Source organism: Phytophthora infestans, genomic scaffold (genome assembly GCF_000142945.1).
Source record: "Phytophthora infestans T30-4 supercont1.77 genomic scaffold, whole genome shotgun sequence".
Taxonomy (NCBI): Eukaryota; Oomycota; class Peronosporomycetes; order Peronosporales; family Peronosporaceae; genus Phytophthora; species Phytophthora infestans.
In genome coordinates this window covers 450,025-461,964 of record NW_003303682.1, presented here as the reverse complement: position 1 = coordinate 461,964, position 11,940 = coordinate 450,025, and the positions used below count along the sequence as shown (strand labels likewise).

The window sequence follows — 11,940 nt, the reverse complement described above, 5'->3', positions numbered from 1 at the left end:
CATTGTTCGTAGATTTCACATTCACGCTGAAAGAGCTCGCGGTCTCTACAACCTTCGTAGGCCATCACTTGCCAGTCTTGGTACTTCTTGGACTCCAGACGCACATAGCCGTCACCTCGTGGCAAATCTCCATCTGGAATCTACATCGCGATCGAGTCGTGTGCTGGTAGGTACACAGTTCGATCAGACACGTTGGTCAGCCGAATGCTCTGAGGCCGTCCACGTCGAAACCTCGTCACTGACGGGATTAACTTGCTCGTTCGACGAACCCACAGTACGTGTTCTTCCAGCCCGACTTGACGCTTCGCTAGTCGATATTCTCGCCACTCGTGCGCTTGAATGTCCAAACGCTCGGGTGGCCCGGCGCTAACATGGAAGCCGTATTCTTCGCTGTCGATCATGTTCTTGGTCTTGATCAGTGGGATTTGAACTTCGTGCGGTAATTGCGCCGCGCCGTGAGACAGGTCCAACCGGATCCCAGCTGGGATCATAAAGTCGGTCCCGAGTACCACGTCGACGCCTGCACTATGCGCCATTACCCACATCTCGAACTCGTACACCATCTCCCATCCACGCGTAATCTTGACGCACGCTCGTCGTGTCGTAGACACCTTGCCTTCGTTGATTCCTTGAATGTCAATGCGGTGTCCGTGATCGGGTACATCTCGGAGTCGCAACTTCTTGGCAAAGGCGTCAGTGATCACACTAACGTTCGCTCCCGTGTCGAGGAGGATCCTCGTTCGCTGGTCGCTCACTGCCCCTTGCACCAGAGCTCTCATTCTGATCCGTCGGTCGAATTTCTTGGCCGACCACCACCCCTGTCTCTCGCCAGGGTTCAACTTCATCATCTTGGAGTGACCCTTGGGCTCGTCTTGCGCTGCACTCGAAACCAAGCCGAACGAACCCTCGCTGGTGCCCTCATCAGCACACTCCACTCTCTCTCCAACACCTTCACCGAGGATTCTTCTCCTCTCCTTTTCATTTTCCGTCGTGTTCACACTTGTTACGTAATTATCAGGCCATTCACTCTGCCCCATGAAAGCAAAGATACACTCTGCTTCCATTGAAGGCTCGGTTAGCTGTGGCAGCCCGATAGGGACCAGCCTAGTTGTAGTTGGCGGGCTGCCTAGTTTAAATGACGTTCTTGAACGACGGCCTTGAGCTCTGGTGGGAGTTCCTCCTTCGTACCTTTAGTGCGCACGAATTTGGCAAGGTCTTGGAAGTTGCGGAAAAGTTCGCATTGTCCAGGATCGTGGAGTTGTTTGCAGAACTTGCATCGCTTGTTACAGTAGTGGGCGGAGTGACTCATGCCACCGCACACCGCGCATGGTCCGTACTGTGGGCGTCGGTTGTCGCGGTTGAAGTCACGTCGACCGCGTTGGTCCTGATTGAACCCACGGTCACCACCTCGGCGATCTTGATTGAAGCCATTCTCGCGATTAGGCGTGTTTCCACGCGGTTGACGGTTGTCTGAACGTGCGTAGGTGCCTTCAGCAGCTGCACGGTGTTCATTTTCGTTAGCAGCGGCGAGGTATCGGTCGTTTTCATCCAATGAGAAATCACCATCCGTATTATCGGGCTGAAAGTCGTTGTACTCATCTTGGACATCGTCGTAAGGGTTCGGATCTTCGTGTGAGTACTCGTTGCCCCCTTGAGCAGCTTCACGACCTTCTAGTCCTGCACGCAATAAAGCGCGCAGCAGCTCGTACAGTTTGCCGAGAAATCGTAGCGGCACGCGCCGGTCACGCTGTTTAATTGGAGCGTGCCCCTGTGTGTCGATATCGCATACCGCGCTGTAGGCTGGCGGCGGCAGTGCGTTACCACTTGCAATCAGGATCTGCTCGTGGTTCTTCAGCGTCGCGACCAGACGTTCTCGGCGATCAGTCGACAACTGAGGATCAGCAACATTAGACGCAGTGTAGTCTTTTGTCGTCTTGACCTCTTCGGTCAGGTCCGGCAGAAATGCCAGCTCCTTCGCGTAGTCTTCCTAGCCAATGTTGTTAACTGGGTGTTCGTAGAAATCATTTCTCGTATCCTCCGTTGCTTCATTTCCTTCGGTCGTTAACACTCGAGCAACCGAGATGTACGTTCCGTCCAACGTCGCTACGGAATCTTCTCTTGACTCAACATTGGCATCCGCTTTGATTTCAACAGTCGGTACTGGGTCCATCTCCTTCCCGTCCTGGTTCCCCATCTCTGGGCCATCTGCTGAGTCGTCGTTCGCGATATTGAATGCGCGGGCCACCGACATATTGGGTTGTTGACTTTTGTTCAGCTCCTCGGTCGGCCGCTGTCTCGACAGCTCGGCATTCGCACCAATCTTGCAATGAACACTCGGTGCCGCACTCAACACCTTCAGCGCGATGCCTGTATCCTCTGGATTAACCACCGATGTCTTGTTCGCAGATTTGGTGGCACACAAGGCCGGGACAACTTCGTCAAAACAGGTGACTCCATTTAATCCAGTGATGTTACTTGTTGCTTCCGTGATCACCCCTGACTGGACACGAACACTCGTTGGCGCATGTACAACGTTTACCGGGTTCAGTAGCTCGTGTGTACGCGCTACCGAGGCTTCGTTTGCAATATTGCCCCCGCCGTGAGCTGTCGTGTAAGTGTTTGAAGGCTCTTCGGAAGGCTGAATTGTCGGCCGAATCCCTGGCTGTCACCCCAGACGCCAGACAGGCTTCCTCTCGTTCACGTTCCTCCAGGATCAGTGCCCATCGCTCTGCACACGTCAGACGATCACTAGAATCCACTAGCGAGTCTTCTAGAGGCCGTGCTAGTACCCCACTGGGTTCTGGATAGTCCGGTCGATCAACTGCCGAAGGCTGAGTCGCAACCCATTGTTCGTAGATTTCACATTCACGCTGAAAGGGCATGCGGTCTCTACAACCTTCGTAGGCCAACACTTGCCAGTCTTGGTACTTCTTGGACTCCAGACGCACATAGCCGTCACCTCGTGGCAAATCTCCATCTGGAATCTACATCGCGATCGAGTCGTGTGCTGGTAGGTACACAGTTCGATCAGACACGTTGGTCAACAGAATGCTCTGAGGCCGTCCACGTCGAAACCTCGTCACTGACGGGATTAACTTGCTCGTTCGACGAACCCACAGTACGTGTTCTTCCAGCCCGACTTGACGCTTCGCTAGTCGATATTCTCGCCACTCGTGCGCTTGAATGTCCAAACGCTCGGGTGGCCCGGCGCTAACATGGAAGCCGTATTCTTCGCTGTCGATCATGTTCTTGGTCTTGATCAGTGGGATTTGAACTTCGTGCGGTAATTGCGCCGCGCCGTGAGACAGGTCCAACCGGATCCCAGCTGGGATCATAAAGTCGGTCCCGAGTACCACGTCGACGCCTGCACTATGCGCCATTACCCACATCTCGAACTCGTACACCATCTCCCATCCACGCGTAATCTTGACGCACGCTCGTCGTGTCGTAGACACCTTGCCTTCGTTGATTCCTTGAATGTCAATGCGGTGTCCGTGATCGGGTACATCTCGGAGTCGCAACTTCTTGGCAAAGGCGTCAGTGATCACACTAACGTTCGCTCCCGTGTCGAGGAGGATCCTCGTTCGCTGGTCGCTCACTGCCCCTTGCACCAGAGCTCTCATTCTGATCCGTCGGTCGAATTTCTTGGCCGACCACCACCCCTGTCTCTCGCCAGGGTTCAACTTCATCATCTTGGAGTGACCCTTGGGCTCGTCTTGCGCTGCACTCGAAACCAAGCCGAACGAACCCTCGCTGGTGCCCTCATCAGCACACTCCACTCTCTCTCCAACACCTTCACCGAGGATTCTTCTCCTCTCCTTTTCATTTTCCGTCGTGTTCACACTTGTTACGTAATTATCAGGCCATTCACTCTGCCCCATGAAAGCAAAGATACACTCTGCTTCCATTGAAGGCTCGGTTAGCTGTGGCAGCCCGATAGGGACCAACCCAGTTGTAGTTGGCGGGCTGCCTAGTTTAAATGACGTTCTTGAACGACGGCCTTGAGCTCTGGCGGGAGTTCCTCCTTCGTACCTTTAGTGCGCACGAATTTGGCAAGGTTTAGGAAGTTGCGGAAAAGTTCGCATTGTCCAGGATCGTGGAGTTGTTTGCAGAACTTGCATCGCTTGTTACAGTAGTGGGCGGAGTGACTCATGCCACCGCACACCGCGCATGGTCCGTACTGTGGGCGTCGGTTGTCGCGGTTGAAGTCACGTCGACCGCGTTGGTCCTGATTGAACCCACGTTCACCACCTCGGCGATCTTGATTGAAGCCATTCTCGCGATCAGGCGTGTTTCCACGCGGTTGACGGTTGTCTGAACGTGCGTAGGTGCCTTCAGCAGCTGCACGGTGTTCATTTTCGTTAGCAGCGGCGAGGTATCGGTCGTTTTCATCCAATGAGAAATCACCATCCGTATTATCGGGCTGAAAGTCGTTGTACTCATCTTGGACATCGTCGTAAGCGTTCGGATCTTCGTTCGAATACTCGTTGCCACCTTGAGCAGCTTCACGACCTTCTAATTCAGCTAGTAGGTCGTCCACCGTGGCTTCAATGAGTGTCACGCTTGGTTTGTTGCGGTTGTCATCGCGGCGACGGTCATCACGCCGATTGTTGCGGGCGTACCCATCGTCACGTCGCGCGTCACGACTCTTGGAGTATCGGTACTCACTGTCACGCTTGGCCATCATCTCCTTGCCCTTGAGAACATCTTCGATGATCTCTTCGAGCTCGTGAATGTCGGCGACTCGAGCGTGGTAGAGACTCTCCGCCAGCTTGTCATCATCGCATGTTGCCAGGAACTGCTGTACGTGTTCTTTCGCGTCGCGACCACTCTTCTCGAAGTGTAAACGGGCGGTCCGAGCGTAGCCATTCAGCCTGTGTATGTAGTCGCACAGATGTTCATTACGTTCCCGCTTGGCGGAGTAGTAACGCGACAGTGCCGTCTGAGTGAACTGCGAGCAGTAGTAGCGGATGAACGCGTCGCTCAACAGCTTCCACTTGCGCTTCGTCTTCTTCGGAAGTTGACGAAACCAATGAATGGCTCCGTCCCAGAGACTTAGCTCAAATGGAATGCACCATTTGTCAGCATCTGTGTGGGTTCCAGTCATTTCATAGACGAACCCACGGAGCCACTGTATACAGTTCTCGCTCTCGTTGCGAGAGCCCGAGAACGGCGTGATGCGATCCAACGGTCGGTGTGATGCCATTTCAATCCTCGGTGTAGGGTCCACGTCGTTCAGCGTCGCCAGTTCATCTATCTGACGCATCAACTCGACTTGAGGATCTTCCTCGTCGAATGTACGCACCAAATTGTCATCGTCACTGGACGAACCATCGCTGTCGACTTGACGACGTCCGGCACCACCTTTGGGAGCACCGCCTCGGCGACCGAACGAACCTTCGTTACTAGCGTAAATACATTGCATACGGCTCTCCGAACGTGGCGTAACCATGTGCGAGTCTTGAAAGTACGGTGGAGCTTCGGTAGTGCCAAAGGCACCACGCTCAGCTCCACGCTTGGTCGGAGGAGTCGAACGAGTCGTTAAGGTGTCGGCGGCAGTGGAATCGTGGACGGATCTTCATCTTGAATCATCGGTCGACTCACAGGCTGCTTTCCGGCGTTGATGCCAACAGCGTCAAACGCCTTCCGAAGCTTCTTCTTCCATTTCTGGAGAACAGCTCCGGCTTCATGTGGACTTCAATCTTGGAGCGACATCGTCGATGGGTACGTCTCGTTCTCGAAGCCCAGCGACAACAGTAGCGAAGCTGAATCCTCGGCAACTTGGCTAGTCGAAACCGAGTTGACTGGGTATTGAAGTTCCTGCACAAGCGCAGGCCAGTCGGATTTTTTCTTGGGGATGGGCTTGAACAGCTGCATCCACTCATCATTCTGCATCAGCGCTTGTACGCGGACGAAAACGCGCTTGGCGGCTGGTGTATCACCGTTCAAAGGTGGGCGAGGTGCCTTCAGCAGTGCTGAATGCTTTGCACTCGCCACCGAAGGTTTAGAACCCTCGGTCCCATCGTCATAATCTTCGTAGACGGGTTCCGGTTCCGCAACATCATCGAGATCGTCGGCGAGGTTCCTCGAAAGGAACCTGGTCGCCCCGCTCAGTAAGGGATGATAGTATCCCCGTACACATCCGTGTACTACGAGCAACCCGCTGCTGCTCTTCGCCGATTCGAGAGTGCGAAGACTCTCAGGGGCTAAGTCCCCGTGGTACACGACACCCGCGCACCCATCACGAAGACTTAGTTCTCCCCCAGTAGGGCGCCCCGCCTCTACTGGTTCCCGGCGTTCCCCTGTCCCCGGGATCCTGGCTTCTGCCAGCGACTCTTGAGGACAGGCTTGGGGAAGGACCGTCTGCGGAGTCTTTCCGCGGGACAGTCGCGCTTGAAATGGCCCATCTTCCCGCAGCCGAAGCAGCGGATGTCACGCTGTTTGGCGGACCCGAGCTCCGTGGGAACTGGTCCGTTGGGGCTTGCTCGACCGGGGGCCGACAAATAACTCCCAGGCCATGCTGAGGCCGGCGTACGCGCCTGGCGATGGCTGTACCCTTCTTGAAGAGCCACTTGAATCGCCTCTTCAAGGGTGCTTGACTGCACCCGGAACAGCTGAGTGCGTGCGAGGCCCACCCGAAGGCCGTCCATGAACACAGTCATCTTGATGTGTTCGTTGAATGGGTTTCCCACTAGGGACGCCGTGAGCTCCCGTATCTCTTGCACGTACTCGTGCAGCTCGCGCCTCCCTTGTTTACACGAGAGGAAGCGCGAACGCTGGCGGTACTCGTAGCTCGCCGGGAGGAACGCGGCTCGGAGCTGTTCACACAGCTGAGCCCAGGATGTGAAACATCCAGGGGATGTTGATTCCCGTGTATACACCCAACGCTTAGCACGGCCGCTAATGTTGGAGAGTGCAAAAGCAACACGAAGTTGGTCGGTCGAGATCAGAGCCGCGTCCATCGCGAGCTCTACTTCTTGGACGCAGAAGTGAAGGTTCTCGCCTTCCTTCCCTTCATACGGCTTAACCTTCAGCCGTATTGGCTTCGGGTGAGGCGGATTTTCTTCCGCCGCCGGAGCCTGCAGGTTCTCCCGCACATGCGCGATGAGGCCCTGCTCGTACACGTCGAACGCATTGACGTGCTCGAGCTGCTCAGCCGGTGTTAACACCACCAGGCTCTGCAGGGCCTCCATCCCGAAGATGCCTGCCATCTTCCGAACCGACTCGAACTGAGAGTCGTTCATATGGGAGAAGTCGTTCCTATCCATGGCAACGAACTTCGGAGAGGTTCAGGTAGTCTACCCGCGGTGGCGTGGATTGACTACGAGTGCTACCAAGTGTGACGGGGTCACACAGCACCTTGCGCTAGAGGAAGTTATCTTCCGAGGATTTACAAACTCTCAGTGAGCGGCAGTTCACAGGTCCCCTCTTTATTCAAGAGAGAGTGAAGTGACCTAAATAAGGTAGATTGTAAACTTAGTATATTTATAGGTAGATAAAACTTGGGTTTAATACAAACTATAAGTCACTTATAGAAATGCAATGTCGTTAACCAATGGTTGGCTTTGAACGACCTTGGTACTTTGTACCAAATATCCCGAAGTATGACGTGTCATACTCCTGAAGTGTGAAGTGTCACACTTCATGTAACCAGGGTACACCTAGGGCTACGTACCCCGTTACACTCCAGCAGTAAATGCATATCGGAATCACTGTCTGACATCGTGTCTAGCTGTCGCTTTTTAAATGTTTGCTTGATCTACTTTAAACGCGTAGGTGGTCGCCTGCCAATTATAAAAGCAGGTGAAAAAAAATGTTTTGGTGATCGTGCAGTTTTCATTGGTGGTCCTACACTTTTTGTTTTTTCGAAGGTCTGTTTTTGGTGTGGGTGGTCCTTTTTATTCCGTTGGTGGTGGTACACTTTTATACAGTGCCCGCCAAATCATTAAGACCCCCGATTTGGCGGGACAATTCTGACAATATCTCGGCTTCTAGCCTGAGTTGAGAGCTGCTACTTTGATATGTTCTCTCTATTAGGCTTACAGAGGTGGCACTTGTGTTAACAACTTAGATTTCTATGTATCTGACAGGGCTGGTATACAAATTCAAGGTTTGGACATCAGCGTCAAATTATTAAGACCACATCCTTTTTATGACGAAAAAACACTTTTATGAACAGACCTTACAAATTTCTATATTAAAAGAGTGATGGTCAAAATAAGTAGATGGTTGGCGGAAATGAGCGGGTAGCTAGACGCTACGGAGGCTGTGAGCCTTTCATTTTCTAATGGGCCACGGCAAGACCCTCTCCCAACAAGAGTACTGGTTTATCGTCGGTCTCCACGACGGAGGCGTCTCTCTGCACGAGATCGCTAGGAAGACAGGTCGGTCCCGTACGTCCGTCCGGAATGCAGTCAAGGCGGAGCGGGGACGGAAGGAAGACAGGGGTGGAGAGCGAAGGGCTGGGCGGCAACCGGCACTGACGGAACGAGAGCTGCGGCAGCTTGTGCGTGCCGCGGCGACAGGTGAGTTCTTTGCTGCGGAGCTCAAGACGAAGTTCGGCATCAAGGCGTCCGTGAGGACGATCCAGCGGGTTCTGCAGCGTGTGGACAATCTGGTTTGCACCAAGATGGACCGCACGCTTCCCCTCACAACAGCGCACAAGGCTGCCCGTATGCAATGGGCGGAAGATTACATACTGAAGCCAGGTAAGCCTCTCATATTAAAGTTTTGCTGCAATTTTGTACTTCCTCTGGTCGGAAATGATCACGCGAAGTTAGTATGATAGGTCTTTCAACTGTTCAATCCTCGATAGAAATTTGAAAAAACCTATCATACTAACTGACACGTCTTTCAACTGCTCTATCCTCGATAGGAATGCTCTTCAGTTTGTCACGTACTTCGTCTCGATTCTTCCGCTTTCTGCCGCTGTTCTACTTAAGCCGGTTAAGTCACTCACCTCTACGACACCAGCCGTCATTGCAGAGCTGTACAGCTCCAATTAACTTCACGGTGTCCGGAAGTCGGCTCATAAGAACATCAAACGCTTCACGGGGTAGTTCTCTGTTGTTCTCTGTTGTTGCTGATCTTTAGAAGCTCGTCAATGACGGCTTTTGCGCTCGTTGTCGATAAGGTTGGACTTCGGCATGTTTATAGAGGAAGAAACAGCGTAGCGCAGGCGTGGCCCAGGCGAGGCTCACGCTGGCTTGAAACCTTAAGAGCTAAAACTGAAATTGCAGAGGCTATAGAAGTCCGTTCTGCGCACAACCGGTGGCTTTAAAAAGAGGAGGTGCAGGGCTTCCGTTTGGTCCCATCAGATGCCGTATTGGATAAATAGAGCTGAAGCGATTGGTCATTTTGTCGGTTTCGCGTGATCATTTCCGACCAGAGGAAGTATTATAACAATATTTATTTTTTTAGAAACTTGGATTTACACTATTTTTTCAGATGAAAAGAAGTTTAATCTAGATGGTCCTGATGGATTCAAGTATTACTGGCGGGACATGCGCCAGCCTGCACAGTCTTATCAGCGTCGCCAAAATGGAGGAGGGAGCGTCATGGTTTGGGGCGCTTTTAGTGCAGCAGGTAAGAGTGAGCTGGCCATCTTGCGTGGACGTCAGAATTCAGGTGACTATATTTACACGTTATCTGAATATCTACTCCCTTTTGCTCACGCTAACTATGGTGTTGACTTTGTATTTCAGCAAGACAATGCTTCGATTCATGCCTCGCATGAAACGAAGCAATTCTTGCAGGAGATGCAACTCAACACCATGGCTTGGCCAGCTCGCTCGCCTGACTGCAACCCCATCGAGAACGTCTGGTCGGCGATGGCGGCCAAGGTGTATGCACATGGCCGCCAGTACCAAAACGTTGCTGATCAGGAGGCAGCAATCATGGCTGCATGGGACTCCATTCAGCTAGACTACTTGCTGAAGCTGATAGAGTCCATGCCTCGCCGCTGTCTAGCGGTGATCAAGAAGAAAGGTGGTCTGACTAAGTACTAATTTTTAATATAGAAATTTGTAAGGTCTATTCATAAAAGTGTTTTTTCGTCATAAAAAGGATGTGGTCTTAATAATTTGACGCTGATGTCCAAACCTTGAATTTGTATACCAGCCCTGTCAGATACATAGAAATCTAAGTTGTTAACACAAGTGGCACCTCTGTAAGCCTAATAGAGAGAACATATCAAAGTAGCAGCTCTCAACTCAGGCTAGAAGCCGAGATATTGTCAGAATTGTCCCGCCAAATCGGGGGTCTTAATGATTTGGCGGGCACTGTATGACACGGATTCGCTCTATCTAGCAGTGTACACTAGGGAATCGTAGCAAAACACCTGCTTGTAATGCAGAGCGAACGCTCAAAAGCTACGACGCAGATAAAATATCAGCATCACTTCCTAATATTTTCTGCAAAACGACTTCTATGTCGTTAGTAGCTCTGCACGAAGAATTGAATACAAAACACCTGATTTGCACGACGATTTCCGTAGAAGTACAATTTCACATTTGCCACAGCAAACACTCAGGTGCTTCCTATTTTCAAACCTGCGGGTTCTTCGTTCGATGAGAAGTGGCACCAAGTTGGTGCGATGGGTTGGTGCCACCAACCCATCGACACTGTTAGTAAATGCAAGAGTCAGCTGTTTTTGTCTTTATTTCTTCCTGACACACGCTTTCTAGTAAGAGTACAAGCAAAATAGACCAGTCTCATTCTGATCCTATTGTACCCTCTTATTGGTACACGCTGGCTTGAGATAACTTTAGTTTGAGAAATTCCGTGGTCCCCGAAGCTATCACAACCGAGAGGATTGGCTGTGCAGCGATGCTGCCCGGCAAAGCAAAAGGCATCACGCCGGGCTTCCCAGTGCTCAAGATTTGAAGAGCCTTCGCCATCTGTAACTTTTTCTATTCGATGGCGCCAGTCGCGAAATCACCGTCAAGGGCTCAAGTCGGGCGTCCCCGTCGCGAGCCAAGAATGCGCCTCCCCTATATCCTGCTCGTTGCTTTGGTCACCTCCCTTCCCTCGCTCTCGGTTGAAGCCAATGCTGGAACGAGGACTCTGCGATCGCTCAAGACGAGCAACAGCGAAGACGCGGCCGAAGAAGAGCGCGTACTACCTGTCGTTCCCTTTCAGCACACTTTTAATTTTAACGCTATGGACGAGGTTCTTTTCAAGTTTATCAAGTTGCCGGAACAATTCGAACGAATGAGGACTCAGCCAGAGCGCCTACGAACAATTCTTAAAGACTGGTACGATACTCTCCAAAGCGTTGACGATATCGTCGCCTTCATGACGAAGCAAAATTTGAGTCCGAAAGCCATTGAAGAGTTCAAGGGAGCGTACGAGGCATATATCAAGTATGCAAAGTCTATCAACGTGGATCCGGCTTTTTTAGCCCTTCATTAAATAATTGAAGCCGCTACCATTAGTAAATTGTTGGTATCGAAGAATAATGCCACCTCTGGGGCCATAATCGAGTGCATTTAACTCTATTTGCCGAGTTTGTGTCATCGCACATGTCTTCATAATTCATCGTGAGTCTTCAGCATCTCCAGTTGACGTATTTTGTGCCAATGAGTCCGCATGTGGGTGTCCAACGTACTTGCCAGTGCCGTTCTTGGTACTCTACGGATCGAGAAGGTGGTCAAGAGTTACCTGAAGGAAAAGAATGCTGTCAAATACTATAATACAGCAGTATTGCACATGTTAAGCGTAGCCGAGAGCACGAGTAGGTAGTCTCACCCGCTATTTGGAAGTTGCCAAGACGGCCGTTTAAGCGGAAGAACACCTGGATTATTTTTTATCTAACGAGAAAGAGACATCCGTTCCGGGCAACAAGTGACAGCGAGAGTTTTTGAAAATCTGGAGTTGGTCAATTGTTAAACTTTATGATTAAGTGTTTTCGTGCAAGGAACTGAGCTAGCTGCGAGATAC

At 51.7% G+C, this 11,940-nt stretch overlaps 1 protein-coding gene across 1 annotated transcript; it reads left to right on the top strand.

The window, feature by feature from the left end:
* Positions 1–10,980: 10,980 nt before the first annotated feature.
* PITG_18981 (secreted RxLR effector peptide protein, putative) lies at positions 10,981–11,412 on the top strand (the record flags this gene model as incomplete). Its single annotated transcript, XM_002997294.1, has 1 exon — positions 10,981–11,412. The coding sequence occupies one exon, from the start codon at positions 10,981–10,983 to the stop codon at positions 11,410–11,412; it is 432 nt and encodes a 143-aa protein (XP_002997340.1).
* Positions 11,413–11,940: the final 528 nt, after the last annotated feature.